Source organism: Acanthaster planci, linkage group LG01 (assembly GCF_054643075.1).
Source record: "Acanthaster planci isolate LZ-2023a linkage group LG01, COTS_SCS, whole genome shotgun sequence".
In the NCBI taxonomy this organism is placed as follows: domain Eukaryota; kingdom Metazoa; phylum Echinodermata; class Asteroidea; order Valvatida; family Acanthasteridae; genus Acanthaster; species Acanthaster planci.
In genome coordinates, this window is record NC_141777.1 from 11,683,793 (window position 1) to 11,703,078 (window position 19,286).

Below are 19,286 nucleotides of genomic sequence, written 5' to 3' on the forward strand. Positions count from 1 at the left end.
AAGGTAGGTCCCTTGTGCGGTTTTTCCAAACTTAAGCGCATATTTTTTGTCGCAGTTTCTGGATTTTTTTTCTTTCTTTCTTTTGGTCAATGACAACTGCAGGGTCTGCTTCTAGGACTTTCTATATCATCTTCTTAGGGCCATCTGTTCCAGTCTCCAGCGAGGGGTGCCTGGAAAAGTGTCAAGGAGAGCTGCTTCGTCTAGACTGGTTCATAGACCACTTCAAAGTCGACATCTGTGTCATTTTTCCCACTTCTTGATTCAGATAGAGAGTTTGGCCGCTTTATCCCTAACACGGGTATCTGGGGTTTGTGACAGAGGTGGTAGCAAGTCAGTATTTGTAAGTCCAAGTCAAGTCACTTGTAAATTGTTGCAATGTAAACCAAGTCACAAGTCATTTGGTCCATTCACGATTCAAGTCGCAAATCAGTTTGGTCCATAAAAAAAAACAAGCCACATGTCTTTTCCTTCAACTAGGGCTACAAGGTAAGTTGCGCCTTATGATTTCCACGGGCATGAATTATTAATAGCCCAGACTTAACACAAGTCTACACAGTTACCCTGTTTTGCCACAATATTTCCGCATATGAAGTGGCAAATCTCCACCTGTAAATTATTACCAAACCTTCGACTAAAGAGCTTATGTCGTATTTAACATATAGAAGGGAATGTGATTGCCTATATGACATTTGTGGACACCATGACCCCAAACTCTATGAAATCAACACATTCGCTGTAGAAACCCGTGGGGATGTCCAATTTTTCCAAACCGAGATATTTGCTGTAGAAACTAATGAGAAGGTTCAATCTCTCTGTAACTGGGACATGCGCTGCAGAAACCCATCCATGTTCAATTTCTCCAAACCGAGATATTTGCTGCAGAAACTAATGGGAATGTTCAATCTCTCTAACCGAGACATTAGCTGTAGAAACGCATGGGAATGTTCAATCTCTTCTAATCGAGACATTCGATGTAGAAACCTACGAGAATGCTCATTCTCCAATATCCCATATCCAACTAAACTTACTGTAATACCCACTAGAGACATGTATAATGAAAGGAATAGCCCTTGGCCAATTTGGAAGCATTTCCTATCTTTTCCTAGCATTTTCCTATCCTCTCCGTCTTTGTTCACGGGCTTTCTTTGATGTCCCAAAGATCGTGAGTGTTGCGCCTGGCTTCAGCAATCGTCAAATCTGACCAAAAATGAGTTATAAATAATCGGGAGAAAACACCGTGGCTCGAAATGTAGACTGAACTGTTTGGAGCTCGCTGTCGGTCTTGACCATTTGGCCCTGGTCGCCCTGACTTCCAATCGCCAATTTAGCCCAAATTTCGCTTTTAGTTCGAAAGTAAGGCAGGCTTGTCCCATATTTAAAGGTGTTGCCGCAGGCTTCGCCAGCAGATCTGGTCGGCGTGATCTCTTAATTCACCAAATAGAAGGAATGTTCTAAACTGGACCCATTGCAAGCATCGACTCGCTCGCGGCACACAACTATGTTTTCTCAAATGAGCGTCACAGATATGCAAATTATCTATGTTAATGTGATACCTCTCCGTGGACCGTGTGTTGAAAAAACTTTACATTTTTTCCCTCCCATTTATTCATCAAAAGCAGCAACTTTTACATACTGGATATCGTTTAAAACGGAAATTTTTCGATTTTAAATATAAAAACAACTTTAAATGGGCCCTTTGAAACGTATCCTCTCAAGGAGATGTTGTTTCCCGACGACGGCTTATAGAACCGGACATAATCGAAAAAACCATGAGACTACATGCCGTAGAATCACTTTTGTGGCAGTCTTAGTTTGACGCGTCATGATATCCTGCTTTTGTGATGAAACTGATGATTTTCTCCATCTTTCCTGCGTTTGTTCACCTATTTCATGCAAAGTGGCGGATTCAATAGCATGGAGTTTTCAAAATTTATTTAGGACCAGACACGTGAGCGCAAAACGGTAAGAAAATATTTGTACTTGGCAGAAGATCTTGATTTCTGAAAGTCTGCCGTCAAAAATCAAGGACGCAGCAAATTTAGAAATGCAGCAGTTTTTCATCAGCGTTACATGTATACAGCCACGACACTCGCATGATTGTATACTCCTCACTGCCGGGTTCAATTCGCTCAGAGTTCGAACAACTGACACTAATATTCTGTTACAAATTATGAAGCCAGGAGAGCCCACTGAACGCATTAGATTTAATGTTACCGATATTCACGGCTTCCAGGTTCCTGTCAAACAAAAAGAATGTGACACAATCGAGAAATCAGTGAAAAGATGCAACGTATATTTTAATTAAAGATCACACTGCGGGGGACAGCCAACTAATAGTTAAGAAAAGCAAAAACATCTCTGACCGTGTTGCGTTATATCAAAACCGTAGATAAGGAATATAAGGGCATCCAGTCTGCTCAACGAAACAAGGCCTGTAGCCGTTGCGTACTCAACTTACAGATAAACCGAACAAAATCAAACAACAGACAAATCAAAATATAAGAATGAATCAAGTAAAATCCACTACGTGGCAGACATGGGAGATTATAGATTTGTCCCAGATAGTAAAATCGGCAGCCAAGCGAAACTAAACAAATCGCCATGGGACTAGTGTTGATGTCGATACGTCGTTAGAGCAAAAACATCATAACTCCATTTTCTTCATGTGTGGTTTTCAAGGTTCAACCAATGATTACTGGCGTTTTTCATTGATATATACTGATTGCAAGCCACAGAGAAGGCATTTTTTTATCTTATCGCCTGAGATTTATCGTATTCAATGTAATCTATTACAGTGGGTTGGTTTCAGGCAATTTTGGAATCAAAATCTCACTTTAATTCTTTATAAGGCTTTAAACATTCAGAAATCATTGATCACAAATTCTAAATTATTCTAAACAAAAACTGGCATGAATTTGTATGAACGTTTATTGCGTTGATTTATTCTTATTCTCATCATGTTCCCGAATTGAAAACTTCTGCATCAGTTTCATTTCAAGGTAGCCTGATACATGAATACAGTCTATTTCTGTTCAGAAGTAACTCACCTTCCAGTTTGTGCTAAAACGTCGTTATCTGGGCGAACTTAAAGCAAACTGCCATTCAAAGCCTTCTTTGTTCAAAACGTTGAATCTCAAAATTCGTCAGAGTTCATTTCTTTTGCAATGAGACAACTTAAAGAACGTTATTCGAAAAGCCTCTAAGTCAAGCCTAATGATGAAGATTAAATACTTACCTAATATCGTTTATTTTTTACAGTTGAAAAATGTTCAAGTGTAGAGAATTTTACGAGAAAAAAACGCAAACTTTGCGGAAAATACAAGAATATTGAACACAATGGCATTTGCTTTTGAACAGTTTTAAACAACAAGCTTTAAATGAGGGAAGTTCCATTTAACTTCGAACTGATTAGGGGCTTCAATATTAATTGGTGATTTAACGAGAATAATCTCCTAAATTATTAGTAAAGAGGCATCGTGTTGTGTCTATGGGGCATACAATGTCGTATCTCAGCCTGCAGGTTATGATGTTTGACCGGAATATGCATAGTGCCGTTTATGCTAATTGTGGTTCCATTAAAAAACCTCATTCACTGAAACTCGATGAAGATACCAAAGCTCAGAGAGAAAAAAATGATTTTAAATATGTCATCTACCACAAGTTACATTTCCCTGTATAGAGTAATTCAGCAAAACAGAATTACTGTGAGGGCAGAAACCATTTAATGCATTTTTATCAAAAGAACTCCAAACCGAGATAGGACTTTTTGCACTGAAAAAACGATTGGCTTGTTGTGGAAAGAAGCACACACTTGTCTTCTCTCCGACAAAAAGTGACAAAATACATAAATAAATCGCAGAGAACTTACATTTCTTGGAGAGAAGACAACCAACTGAACGCATTGGACTCAATGTTACCGATGTTAACGTTTAGCAGGAGCCTGTCAAATTAAGGGGTAACATCATTGACAATTAGTGAAAAAGGTATTACATGCAAAGTTGGAAAGAAAATTGATAATTTGCAGGCCATTTTCCGTAGAGAAATATTGCAGATAACTACGAAGCTCATCCTCTTAGGAAAAATAGAGCGGAAATGAGCACCTTTAAATAAAAATTATGGAAAGAGAAAGACACTTCCGTTGCGCTGTGATGGTACAACTTGGTATAGAAAGGCGCGTCGAAGGGCTGAGGCTCCAGGCTAAGTATCTTAAGACAGGGCTGGGCCTCAGCAATTAAACATATTCTTTTTGTATACGGGATGCATTGTCAGATCGGTTTTTAAATTTGTATGCCTTTTTTATTGGTCTGTATTTAATCTAGAAATGGTCACAACTCCCCTCCGTTTTCAAAACACAAACAGTGATGAATTCAACTTCGTTAATTCCAATTTACATGGGCCAGTATTATTGCACTGAGCTCCCTTTTGGTTCGAAGAAATAGATTCACGATTAATATGCCAGAGTTTCCCAAAACAAGTTTCCTCGCGTAAAGATCTCGAATGCACCAGGGAATATAAATAACATTTCTAACAATATTAATATAGAAGTCATCAGTGACACCAAATGTATATGTTAAAGGCAGTTCCTTGTGACTTAAATGACATTTGGATTAGCAAAAAAACACGGACATATCCACAATATATGAGTGCCAGTGAAGGGCAAGCCCAAGGCCTTTAATTGCTTCTGGAAAGGAACCAAAACCAACATTACGTCTTAAAATAACGCATGGTAGGTTATCTCTACAAAGGGATTGACTGTGTTTAATATATAACAGAGAAATTTCCACGTGTGCTAAAAAGGCAGAACGTCACTCATGTGATGTTCTGATGTACACGTATGCGATGTAGATTACCTGTTCGTTTTCAACTTCATTCGTTAAAATCTGTCTGTGTGAGAGAGACGTCATCTCTAACAACGAAGTTGGAGTTCATTTCTGTTCTTGTTTTCAGTATTATATTGTTGCCTTTCACTGTGCTGTTTATGCCATAATATTTTGGGTTGTTTTCCAGGTTAACGGCCAACATTTGTTCGACATGGCCTGCTCATTAGCGCTTCGCACAGTGTGGTGTTAATCGCTGGGTGTGGGTATCAATAGTATCCGATGAGCATCTCCTGGATGATGGTGTTTCCCTAACTTATCTGGAGACGGTCAATCTCCTCTGCTTTGTTCAGCGACTTCGTGACATTTTAAGCTTCTCTGTTTTATCTGACATTATCCACTGTAGATCTAGGGTTGGAAAATGCGTCTTGGTTGGCAAATTCAGAAAGTTCTGTGGAACAGAAGAGGGACCCTTTGTCGCTTTCTTGTAGCAATAAAGCGTGTCGATACAGCCAAATCTAAATCAAAGCCTGTTGAGCTAGGTCCCTTGTGCGGTTTTTCCAAACTTAATCGCATATTTTTTGTCGCAGTTTCTGGATTTTTTTCTTTCTTTCTTTTGGTCAATGACAACTGCAGGGTCTACTTCTAGGACTTTCTATATCATCTTCTTAGGGCCATCTGTTCCAGTCTCCAGCGAGGGGTGCCTGGAAAAGTGTCAAGGAGAGCTGCTTCGTCTAGACTGGTTCATAGACCACTTCAAAGTCGACATCTGTGTCATTTTTCCCACTTCTTGATTCAGATAGAGAGTTTGGCCGCTTTATCCCTAACACGGGTATCTGGGGTTTGTGACAGAGGTAGTAGCAAGTCAGTATTTGTAAGTCCAAGTCAAGTCACTTGTAAATTGTTGCAATGTAAATCAAGTCACAAGTCATTTGGTCCATTCACAATTCAAGTCGCAAATCAGTTTGGTTCGTAAAAAAAGCAAGCCACATGTCTTTTCCTTCAACTAGGGCTTCAAGGTAAGTTGCGCCTTATGATTTCCACGGGCATGAATTATTAATAGCCCAGACTTAACACAAGTCTACACAGTTACCCTGTTTTGCCACAATATTTCCGCATATGAAGTGGCAAATCTCCACCTGTAAATTATTACCAAACCTTCGACTAAAGAGCTTATGTCGTATTTAACATATAGGAGGGAATGTGATTGCCGATATGACATTTGTGGACACCATGACCCCAAACTCTATGAAATCAACACATTCGCTGTAGAAACCCGTGGGGATGTCCAATTTCTCCAAACCGAGATATTTGCTGTAGAAACTAATGAGAAGGTTCAATCTCTCTATAACTGGGACATGCGATGCAGAAACCCATCCATGTTCAATTTCTCCAAACCGAGATATTTGCTGCAGAAACTAATGGGAATGTTCAATCTCTCTAACCGAGACATTCGCTGTAGAAACCTACGAGAATGCTCATTCTCCAATATCCCATATCCAACTAAACTTACTGTAATACCCACTAGACATGTATAATGAAAGGAATAGCCCTTGGCCAATTTGGAAGCATTTCCTCTCTTTTCCTAGCATTTTCCTATCCTCTCCGTCTTTGTTCAAGGGCTTTCTTTGATGTCCCAAAGATCGTGAGCGTTGCGCCTGGCTTCAGCAATCGTGCAAATCTGACCCCAAACGATTTATAGATATTCGGGAGAAAACACCGTGGCTCGAAATGTAGACTGAACAGTTTTGAGTTCGCTGTCGGTCGTGACCATTTGGCCCTGGTCACCTTGACCTCCAATCGCCAATTTAGCCTAAATTTCGCTTTTAGTTGGAAATTAAGGCAGGCTTGTCTCATCTTTATAGGTGTTGCCCCAGGCTGCGCCAGCAGATCTGGTCGGCGTGATCTCTTAATTCACCAAAAAGCTAGAAGGAATGTTCTAAACTGGACCCATGGCAAGCATTGACTCGCTCGCGGCACACAACTATGTCTTCTCAAATGAGCGTCACAGATATGCAAATTGTCTATGTTAATGTGATACCTCTCCGTGGACCGTTTGTAAAAAAAATTACTTTTTTCCCTCCCGTTTATTCATCATAAGCAGCAACGTTGACATACTGGATATCGTTTAAAACGGAAATTTTCGATTTTAAATAATAAAAAACACTTTTCATGGGCCCTTTGAAACGTATCCTCTCAAGGAGATGCTGTTTCCCGACGACGGCTTATAGAATCCGGGCATAATTGAAGAAAAGGAAGAGGCTAAATGCCGTAGAATCACTTTTGCGACAGTCTTAGTTTGACGCGTCATGATATCCTGCTTTTGTGATGAAACTGATTATTTTCTCCATCTTTCCTGCGTTTGTTCACCTATTTCACGCAAAGTGGCGGATTCAATAGCATGGAGTTTTCAAAATTTATTTAGGACCAGACACATGAGCGCAAAACGGTAAGAAAATATTTGTACTTGGCAGAAGATCTTGGTTTCTGAAAGCCTGCCGTCAACAGTCAAGGACGCAGCAAATTTGGAAATGCATTAGTTTTGCATCAGCGTTACATGTATACAGCAACGACACTAGCATGATTGTATACTCCTCACTGCCGGGTTAAACTTGCGCAGAGTTCGACCAACCGACGCTAATATTCTGTTATAATTAGTAAGTCAAATTGGCATGAGGAAGCCGCTCCAGACATTTCACCAAATGACCGTTCGTCACCGGCCTGTACAATGCCAAAAAGTAACAGTTGTTTATAACCAACAAAATGCTACTTCCACTTTCGCTTATATTGCTGACGTCACCTTTAATCCGGTATAGGGAGAATAGGGCTCATTCAAATAATTTGTTGAAAGAGAGCGGTTGCTTTACAATCATTTATAAGCACCTAATCAGTTTTCCTATATAATTTCATATTATATGTTCAAAAAGCCGTATCCTCTTTGGGTGATCCCTGTTCACCACTTCCCAGGTTGTATCGTGTTACTGGAGTATGATCCCTGGCTACATAGAGTTTCAGGTTTAATGGCTTCAGACTAGCAAACCCCGAATAGAGATATTGGCAATTGGGAAGAGCCAACAACCTGGGGCTGGATAGCTCAGTTGGTAGAGCACTGGTACGGTATTCCAGAGGCCGCAGGTTCAAATCCTGCTCCAGTTAATTTCATTTCTTTGTTAATCTTCATTATCATTTATAAGCACCTAGTCAGTTTCTTTCATAACGTATGTTCAAAAAGCCGTATAATCAAATAATTTATTTCAAATCAGCTGTCACTGTTCTCTTTAACGACACAGATCATAAATAACTGAAAACTTACAGGTACTTCAGAGAGGAGAGTCCACTGAAGGAATTTGACTCAATGGAGATGTTGTGAGCATTCGTCTTGAACCTAAAAAATTATGGAAGAACTGTAGCATAACTCACATTGTGTGTGCTGAGGAAATAAGACGTCCTGGATGGGTTTAATACCAGCCCCTAATCGAATGCCTTAGTTTGATGGTTTTAACTAGGCCAACAATTTTTGTTCTCCTTTAATACTAACAGGAGAGACAAATGTATGGCAATCCTTCCGAACGATGCTAAATCCTATCACCAACTGAAACAGAATCAGGTAGCTTTTGAAATAAAGGTAATTGCCCAGTCAAATGATACACACAATATACGCGGGACGGGCAAAATCTCAGACAAAAACTTGATGTACGAAATTCTTAAGGGTTGTCGGAGGGGCGTGTCTTAGTCAAAACGGTGATAAGCAAATTCTTGTGCTGGTGTCTTTTTCGACGCAGGGTAATAACATGGTTCTTTGAACAACGTGTTTCATGGTCACTGATGTTATCTTTGCGTAATCCTGGAATCTATTGTAAGTTCTAATATTTTTCCCAGTAAAAATTAAAATTGGTTTAATCAAAATATCATTAAGCTCTGGTCTTCGCCGAACCTAAGATTATTACCTCCTTTGGATTGCTCAAGAAGAAATCTCGCAAAACCTTGCAATTAATGAAATCCAAATAGATAGTCCAAACAAATTTCTTTATTTTCAATTTCTTTCTTTTTCAATCACGGAAAATTCTTTCCTTTAATAACAGTAGCTCAGCACAGTTTTATGAGGAAAGACGATTCTTATTAAAATAGTGCGTTTGCGATGGTTACGTTACACATTGGGATGTTGCTCAATATGAGAAAAACCTGGAGCCACACGACACTTACAGGCTTAGAAGACTGGAGAGTCCCTTAGAGTCATTTGATTCAATGGAGTCGATGCTAACAGTATCAATGATCCTGCAAAAAGGGAAACCAATAACTTAATTGAAACACACTGAAAAGGTCATGACGGTATTTAAAATTCGAGGGAAGGTAATTAGTTTTGTAGTCCTTTACAGGATAATGAAACCTTTTCCAAAACAAATGCATTTAGCAGGCAGTCAAAGAACAGCGTTTGCGCCCAGGCAAACATCAATTCTTAGCACTCAGGTATAAAACGTCAATTTGTTTCAAGACGTAAAATCAAATTTTGTGGCACTTAGTTACGTGACGTGATACTTGTGTGACTGAGCATGATGTTTAATATTTGTTGAACATCTCTTTTTCTTCTGCAGTTACGTAATAGGGGCACACGGATTCAAAAAGTAATGTGTTACAGTAGGAAGTTGGGTGAAATGTCTGCATGATGTAATCAGGGGTCCTTGGGCGTGATCTTAAAAGGTACATAATTTTTTAGTGACTAAAAACTTTGAGTTTGATTGGGTTTTCTTTTGGAGTAAAGGTAGACAAACGGTGATGAGGTCTTGATGAAAACTGACGTTACGTCATTATCATATAACGACGCGTGGCTTTATCTTAACGGTGCATGGCGACTCTTTAACCAGAGAACTGTCGGTTCGAATGGATTCACGTTTAGAAAGTGGATAGACGGAAAGTGTTGTAGGTAAATATTAAAATGAAATTGTGATGACGTCAACATAATAAGGCTACGTCGGTTTAAAGCTGCATATTTCAAGGACTTATAACGAGAGAACTATTTATAGTCCGATCTGGTTCAGAATTTTTATGCTAATAGGTATCAAAGGTGTACTTTCAGGGTGTTATAAATTGACAACTAGCACAGGTATGCCATGATTAAATGGATCACTTCTTGTAAAATATGGAGGAATGACATAAAACCCATCTTCCAGATTTACCGCAATGTATTAGTTTGTATGAAAAATAAACGTTGGAAGGAGGGAAACCACAGACTTTGTTTCCTTTTTTGAAAAAGAATTTTTTGTAACACAATAATTATTAGTTTTGACTACCTAAAGACGTCAAGGAAGACGCCACGTATATAATCTTGCAAGTAAAATCCACAGAGATGTCGCTCAAGACATTGCATTTATGATGAAAAATGACGTGAACTGGCAAAGTTTTTAAGTCTTTTTCATTTTACAAGGATCAGGGCAACTTTATTGATAGGGCACCTCATGTTGTTAGTTCATACAAGTTGTGGCATACATCAGGTTTACGGTGTTCTCTGTGTCAACAAAACTGGTACCCAAAACTCCCGACTGGAGCACTTTCCCTGGACATTGGTATTAAATTACATAGCTTGTCATGGAAAAACAGCTTGCAGTGCTCTCTGTGACAACGCAAATGAGAGATTACAGAAAACTTACAGTCTTTTGAGACTGTCGAGCCCACTGAAGGCATTCGATTCTAAGGTGCCGATGCTTACACTTTTCATTCTCCTGGCAAATGAAAGGAAGTACAAAACTGATATATTTAAAATTGGAAAGAAAGAATCATTTTATAAATTGATCAAATACTTAATTAACATTCAATCAAGTAATATAGCCCGTGGTACCTATGCCACCAATAGAAATTTGGTAAACATCGACCTCTGCCTACAAATAATGTTCATTCGATGTTGAGTTCACTGAAAAACACTGGTGCCCAATTAATGCCCTGCACCAACATTTGAATGTTTATTGGGAATTGATACTGCTGACGCTTTTTTACGTGAATTTTGCAAAGTCACTTTCAGGTGCTTTTGAGGGCTGTAACTGATAACATTTATAATGATTCGCTTTAAAAGCCATCAAAACAAAGCTTTTCCCGTGTCTTGCATGAAAATTCCCACACAGACCACGAGGTACCCTTTGCCCCAAGTCTGCAAAGCAAGAGGTCCAGAATTGGACCTCTTGAATTGGTGATAAAGTGAGGACATGATGTAATGATGTCCATTTTCCAGGAAATTACATTTACTGACTGACCACTTAGCGACCTTTGCCCCCTGTTCTGGCAGCAAAACATATTATCTATAACCTCCCTGATTCAGGTTTGATTGTTTGTTTATATCAGAGATATACATGTATGTCTGTTCCTAAGCCGCCAACCTCTTCCATAGTACATTGACCAACTGGGGAATACGAGGATTCATCCAACTAGTTCGAAGAAACAGCACAGCCCGGACCAGCCGGAGTTCTGAGGCTTAATCAGTGGAGAAAAAATGTTGCTGGCAAGGTCGGAATTAAAGAACTAAGAACAAACACGCACCAAGCGCACTCAGGATAGGGCCCCAACCACCAGCGGTTGTACGTCAGTCCTGATTTCGCTAATAGGACGATACAACCCTGCAAAACTCCTATCGCCACGCTGCCATCTTACGAAGTCCCGGCAACCCACGCGCGCAGCCAGCACCAGGAACTAAGACAACGCGCTCTTCTGATTAGTTGCCGTGCATGTTTAATGCACGATTTCCACGGGCATGAATTATTAATAGCCCAGACTTAACACAAGTCTACACAGTTACCCTGTTTTGCCACAATATTTCCGCATATGAAGTGGCAAATAATACCTATAAGTTATTGCCAAACCTTGGACTAAAGAGCTGATGTCTTCATAAACAAATAGAAGGGAATGTGATTGCCTATATGACATTTGTGGACACCATGACCCCAATCTCTAAGAAATCAACACATTCGCTGTAGAAAAGCATGGGAATATTCAATTTCTCCAAACCGAGGCATTCGCTGCAGAAACCAATGGGGATGTCCAATTTCTCAAAACCGAGATATTTGCTGCAGAAACTAATGGGAATGTTCAATCTCTCTATAACCGGGACATGCGCTGCAGAAACCCATCCATGACCAATTTCTAAAAACCGAGACACTCGCTGCAGAAACCAAAGGGAATGTTCAATCTCTCTAACCGAGACATTAGCTGTAGAAACGCATGGGAACGTTCAATCTCTCCTAATCGAGACATTCGCTGTAGAAACCTACGAGAATGTTCATTCTCCAATATCCCATATCCAACTAAACTTACTGTAATAGTAACAGTAACAATGTTTCCCGACGACGGCTTATGGAATCCATGCATAATTGAGGAAAAGCAAGAGACTAAATGCCGTAGAATCACTTTTGTGACAGTCTTAGTTTGACGCGTCATGATATCCTGCTTTTGTGATGAAACTGATTATTTTCTCCATCTTTCCTGCGTTTGTTCACCTGTTTCACGCAAAGTGGCGGATTCAATAGCATGGAGTTTTCAAAATTTATTTTGGACCAGACACGTGAGCGCAAAACGGTAAGAAAATATTTGTACTTGGCCAGAAGATCTTGGTTTCTGAAAGCCTACCGTCAAAAATCAAGGACGCAGCAAATTTAGAAATGCAGCAGTTTTTCATCAACGTTAGATGTATACAGCCACGACACTCGCGTGATTGTATACTCCTCACTGCCAGGCTTAATTCGCTCAGAGTTCGACCAACTGACGCTAATATTCTGTTATAATTAGCAAGTCAAATCAGCATGAGAAAGCCGCTCCAGACATTTCACCAAATGACCGTTCGTCGCCGGTAGGTAACGTTTAACGAAATTCTGTGTAAACCCTACACGAGGATTGGTCTATGGTCTTGGTCTCGGTCTATGGGACTGACCAAGTTTGGCTGACAAGAAGAAGAAACACTCAGCTGACAACAAGTGACTGAAATAGTGAACAGTGGTTCATGATACGGATGCATATATCTTAATGTATTTCATTACAGGCGTATGTGCGTGAACCTTTCAGGGCACATTTTCTAGTTTTTCGCAAAACAAAACACAGGTGCCTTGATTAAACGCGCCACCCCCTTTTCAAAGAGAGGGGAAAGATGCATGCTCAATCAACTGGATTTGCGAGTGTATTTGAGAAATTAATCGTTGGAGGGACGAAACACTGTAACGTTTATGTCGACGAAAAATTTCCTATCGATATTGGTATTGACTTCAATTCAGAGATGCCCCACACGAAACAATGCAGATGTTATTAACAACATTGCATGCAGTGGTGACAAAATTACATGATCTTAAGAACTTCCGTTTTTTGGGATTCTACCTTGTAAAAGGCTATATTCAGCTTTCTGAACGTGGAGCCTAATGCTTATTCTTTGTGACTACATTTATCACCGAGAAATTCCTATGAGAGCTGGTGTTTGGATTTCATTGTTTTCTATAATAGCACAAATCAATGATCCCAGTAAACTTACAAAATACAAAGCGAGGAGAGCCCACTGAACGCATTCGATTTAATGTTTCCGATGTTCACGGCTTCCAGGTTCCTGTCAAACAAAAAGAGTGTAACACAATTGAGAAATAAGTGAAAAGTAGTAACGTATATTTTAATTAAAGATCTCACTGCGGGGGCAGCCATCTAATAGTTAAGAGAAGCAAAAACATCTCTGATCCGTGTTGCATTATATCAAAACCGTAGATAAGGAATATAAGGGCATCCAGTCCGCTCAACGAAACAAGGCCTGTAGCCGTTGCGTACTCAACTTACAGATAAACCGAACAAAATCAAACAACAGACAAATCAAAAAATAAGAATGAATCAAGTAAAATCCACTACGTGGCAGTCATGGGAGATTATAGATTTGTCCCAGATAGTAAAATCGGCAGCCAAACGAAACTAAACAAATCGCCATTTGACTAGCGTTGATGTCGATACGTCGTTAGAGCAAAAACATCATAACTCCATTTTTTCATGTGTGGTTTTCAAGATTCAACCAATGATTACTGGCGGATTTCATTGATATATACTGATTGCAAGCCACAGAGAAGGCATTTTTTATCTTATCCCCTGAGATTTATCGTATTCAATGTAATCTATTACAGTGGGTTGGTGTCAGTCTATTTTGAAATCAAAATCTTACTTTTAATTTTTTATGAGCCTTTAAACATTCAGAAATCATTGACTTCTAAATTATTCTAAACCAAAACTGGCATTAATTTGTATGAACGTTTATTGAGTTGATTTATTCTTATTCTCATCATGTTCCCGAATTGAGAACTTCTGCATCAGTTTCAATTCAAGGTAGCCTGATACATGAATACAGTCTCTTTGCGTTCAGAAGTAACTCGCCTTCCAGTTTGTGCTAAAACGTCGTTATCTGGGCGAACTTAACGCAAACTGCCATTTAAAGCCTTCTTTGTTCAAAACGTTGAATCTCAAAATTCTTCAGAGTTCACTTCTTTGCGATGAGACAACCTGAAGAACGTTATTCGAAAAGCCCCTAAGTCAAGCCTAATGATCAAGATTCAGTACTTGCTTAATATCGTTTATTTTTTTAAATTGAAAAATGCTCAAATGTAGAGAATATTATGAGAACAAAACGCAAACTTTGCGGAAAATACAAGAATATTGAACACAATGGCATTTGCTTTTAAACGCTTTTAATAACAAGCTTTAGATGCAAGAGGGAAGTTCCATCTAACTTCGAGCTGATTAGGGGCTTCAATACTAATTGGTGATTTAACGAGAATAATCTCCTAAATTATTAGCGAAGAGGCATCGTGTTGTGTCTATGGGGCGTACAATGTCGTATCTCAGCCTGCAGGTTATGATGTTTGACCGGAATATGCATAGTGCCCTTTATGCTAATTGTGGTTCCATTAAAAAACCTCATTCACTGAAACTCGATGAAGATACCAAAGCTCAGACAGAAAAAATGATTTTAAATATGTTATCTACCAGAAGTTACATTTCCCTGTATAGAGTCATTCAGCAAAACACAATTACTGTGAGGACAGAAACCATTTAATGCGTTTTTATCAAAAGTACTCCAAACCGGGATAGGACTTTTTGCACTGAAAAAAAGATTGGCTTGTTGTGGAAAGAAGCACACACTTGTCTTCTCTCCGACATAAAATGACAAAATACATAAAAAAATCGCAGAGAACTTACATTCTTTGGAGATGAGACAGCCCACTGAACGCGTTGGACTCAATGTTACCGATGGTAACGTTTGTCAGGTGCCTGTCAAATTAACGGGTAACATCATTGAAAATTAGTGAAAAAAGTAATACCTGCAAAGTTGGAAAGAAAATTGATAATTTGCAGGCCATTTTCCGTAGAGAATTATTGCAGATAACTACGAAGCTCATCCTCTTGGGAACAATAGAGGGGAAATGAGCACCTTTAAACAAAATTTATGGAAAGAGAAAGACACTTCCATCTGTGATGACACACCTTGGTATCGAAAGGCGCGTCAAAAGGTTGAAGCTCCAGGCTAAGTATCGTAAGACTGGGCTGGACATCAGCAATTAAACATATTCTATTTGCATACGGGATGTATTATCGGATCGGTTTCTAAATCTGTATGCCTTTTTTATTTGTCTGTATCTAATCTAGAAATGCTCACAACTCCCTTCCGTTTTCAAAACACAAACAGTGATGAATTCGTCTTTGTTACTTCCCATTTACACGGGCCAGTATTATTGCACTGAGCTCCCTTTTGGTTCGAAGAAATAGATTCACGATTGACACGCCAGGGTTTCCCAAAACAAGTTTCCTCGCGTAAAGATCTCGAATGCACCCAGGAATGTAAATAACATTTCTAACAATATTAATATAGCAGTCATCAGTGACACCAAATGTATATGTTAACAGCAATTCCTTGTGACTTAAATGACATTTGGATTAGCAAACAACACAGACAGATCTACAACGTATGAGTGCCAGGGAAGGGCAAGCCAAAGGCCTTTAATTGCTTCTGGAATAGGACGAGAATCAACATTACGTCTTAAAATAACGCACGGTAGGTTATCTTTACAAAGGGATGGACTGTGTTTAACATATAATAGAGAAATTTCCACGTGTGCTAAAAAAGCAGAACGTCACTCATGTGATGTTCTGATGTACACGTATGCGATGTAGATTACCTGTTCGTTTTCAACTTCATTCGTTAAAATCTGTCTGTGTGAGAGAGACGTCATCTCTAACAACGAAGTTGGAGTTGATTTTCTGTTCTCGTTTTCAGTATTCTATTGTTTCCTTTCATTGTGCTGTTTATGCCATAACATTTTGGGTTGTTTTCCAGGTTAACGGCCAACATTTGTTCGACATGGTCTGCTCATTAGCGCTTCGCACGGTGTGGTGTTAATCGCTGGGTGTGGGTATGAATGGTATCCGATGTGCATCTCCTGGATGATGGTGTTTCCCTAACTCATCTGGAGACGGTCGATCTCTTCTGCTTTTTTCAGCGACTTCGTGACATTTTCAGCTTCTCTGTTTACTCTGACATTATCCACTGTAGATCTAGGGTTGGAAAATGCGTCTAGGTAGGCAAATTCAGAAAGCCCTTTGTTGCTTTCTTGTAGCAATAAAGCGTGTCGATACAGCCAAATCTAAATCAAAGCCTGTAGAGCTCCTTTCGGGTCACAAATGAATAAAGGTAGGTCGCTTGTGCGGTTTTTCCAAACTTAAGCGCATATTTTTTGTCGCAGTTTCTGGATTTTTTTCTTTCTTTCTTTTGGTCAATGACAACTGCAGGGTCTACTTCTAGGACTTTCTTTATCATCTTCTTAGGGCCATCTGTTCCAGTCTCCAGCGAGGGGTGTCTGGAAAAGTGTCAAGGAGAGCTGCTTCGTGTAGACTGGTTCATAGACCACTTCAAAGTCGACATCTGTGTCATTTTGCCCACTTCCTGCTTCAGATAGAGAGTTTGGCCGCTATATCCCTAATACAGGTATCTGGGGTTTGTGACAGAGGTGGTAGCAAGTCAGTATTTGCTAGTCCAAGTCAAGTCACTTGTAAATTGTTGCAATCTAAACCAAGTCACAAGTCATTTGGTCCAGTCACAATTCAAGTCGCAAATCAGTTTGGTCCATAAAAAAGCAAGCCACACGTCTTTTCCTTCAAGTCTACAAGGTAAGTTGCGCCTTATTTCATCTCACTGTAAAAAGTAAACAGGGCCTGGCATCAACTGAAGACTTATAATTTGAGACAGATGAGTTTAACTCACTTGAGTTACAAATACACGTAAGCACGTACTGTTTATTTTGCCATAACAATTTCCATGTGTACCACTGCACTTTTACAGTACATGTACATGTCCAGTAATCCTTTAAGAACTGTCAAGTGATACCAGATGTCTGCCACTGTGTCCACCCAGTTGGATTATAGCTGACTGCCAGCAATTAGACAAGGGCCTAGTTTCTATTCATGAAATTTTCCTTTTATTTATTTTTCTTCTAATTATTTTCAAGCCACAGCCAAGTGATCAGTCCTAGCCTTTGGCACAGACGACCGATGTGGAAGTCCAAAGGAAGTCTTATGCCAATTATTTTAAGACCACAATTGGTGTAAGAAGATAAGGCTGATGGTAATACCCAGGTGTGGGGCTCTCTGCAAGCTTGCTTGTAGTTTCGTGAATCTTTCGATGTTTCTCCCCCTATAGAATGTTGTCTAGCTGATTTTAGAATGTACCCATAGATTTTGAAGGTTGTTTCATCAAAGAGGACTTGAAATGACTTGGCACAAAAGATTTTTCAGATTTCCCCTTCCAGTGGTGGGCTGAAGGTTACTACTCCTAACGATTTTGCGTCAAGTAAGTGTTCGTGACATAGGCCTAGACATATTTTATCTCAAGATGAGAGAAGACTGTGCAGTCGTGGAACGTTGACTTAAAATCCTCAACAACTAGCCCTTTAGTGATCATTTTCCCTTAAATGAATTTGTTTGGAACGCGTATATCGACACTGGTTCTGCCTATGTCTAGCTAGTTCATCTCTCGACGTCCTTCTGAATGCCGGCTTTGATTGCGTAACGAGTGGGAAACACCGTGTCGCTGGCTCGTCTCGATAACTGTCTCAAAGTTGCCTCCCTCGATACATAAGGCCTACCACTGTATTTCTGAAGATTGGCAACAGCTTCTGGGCAAATTGTATTGCTTCTGGTTTCATGCCGAATTTGACAAAGATTTGTTTGTCATTCTTAATATCCTGGGTCAGGCTTTTACTCCAAAGTATATTTTAGTATTTCCCAGTCAATTTCCGTGTGTAATGTTGTGCTGTATGTAGCGTGCTGGTGATTGTCGTGACAGTCTTGTCTGAAATCCGAAGGTCATTCGTTTTGGCAAGCAAGTCATCTGTTTGGAGTTTCGTCGTTCTCTGTTTATAACTTTCAATGTTGTATAGTGATCAGTTTGTCGTATAGTATTAGTAAGGTTTTTATCATGTAGCTATCAACTATTGACATTTAAAGTTTCTATTTTTAATTTACATTTGTTTTATGTGTGCAAAAAAAGCTAAAGTAATTCCTTTTAGTGGGATAATAAAGTTATATTGAATTGAATTGAACGTGGGGCCGAGTTGATTCTGCTGTTGCTGACAACAAATTTTGCTGTAGTTCCACGTATATTTTTACTGATTATCGTCTGGAATTTCCTTTCATAGGTAAAGTCGTTCTGAATGGTGTGTAGCTTGATTTGACTGGCCTGTAGTCTATGTGGATTACTCGGTCTGTGCTATGGTGTCTTGTGATGGTGTTCGCCTATATGATGTACGCATTGACCCAGAGCGTAGAGCAGACGTTAACATCATATATGATGTTAACGTCTGCTCTACGCTCTGGGTCAATGCGTACATCATCGTGGTCAACAGGTGACTGCGCAGCCAACATGGATGCTTTTTGCGTTTGTTTTAGCTGTATTAAGGCGATTATTGAAATCTCGTCGCCAGACGACATTTACTTGTTTTCATGCTCGTCTTTTTGTTTTCGTAGATTTTTTTGGGGGGGTTGGGATGACTGGTTGCTTTGTTCGCGTGGTCGATCAGCTTGGCAAGCGGAAAAGTGGTTCTATTTCCGGCGTTTGTTGAAAGTCTCGCAGTGGGCTGGGCGTTTCCTCTCTGCAGGCGGTTGTCGGTCAGGCCACAGTGAGTGCACGGTTGTGATCTATACGGAATTGTAACTTCCATATTGTCCTTCAGTTGATTCCTTCTTGTATTGTGGCTGATGAAATGCCACCTGGACCACAATGCTTGTTTTGTCAGGGGCCTGGCACGTATCCATACGGTGTGGGTGTCATCTTTGCAAACAAGTACCAAACTATCTTTGGAGTGCTTTTAGTAAATGCAAAAAGTAAGACCTTCTTTGTTGTAGACTACGTGTATGTAACAAACTTTGGTAAAGGGAGGGGAAGAATCTCGAACTTCATAAGTAGCTTGATTCCAACTGAGG

General features: G+C 39.7%; 1 protein-coding gene and 1 non-coding gene across 2 annotated transcripts; one reads left to right on the top strand and one right to left on the bottom strand.

Moving 5' to 3' along the window:
* Window positions 1–3,674: 3,674 nt before the first annotated feature.
* Window positions 3,675–15,077, bottom strand: LOC110981440 (uncharacterized). Its single transcript, XM_087141818.1, has 6 exons — window positions 15,012–15,077; window positions 13,315–13,386; window positions 10,463–10,534; window positions 9,021–9,092; window positions 8,131–8,202; window positions 3,675–3,940 (listed from the first exon to the last, which is right to left on the bottom strand). Coding segments are annotated over exons 1-6 (366 nt in total). The 5' UTR covers window positions 15,014–15,077; the 3' UTR covers window positions 3,675–3,864.
* Trnat-ggu (transfer RNA threonine (anticodon GGU)) lies at window positions 7,901–7,973 on the top strand. Its single transcript has one exon. It is a non-coding gene; the product is annotated as a tRNA-Thr (tRNA).
* Window positions 15,078–19,286: the final 4,209 nt, after the last annotated feature.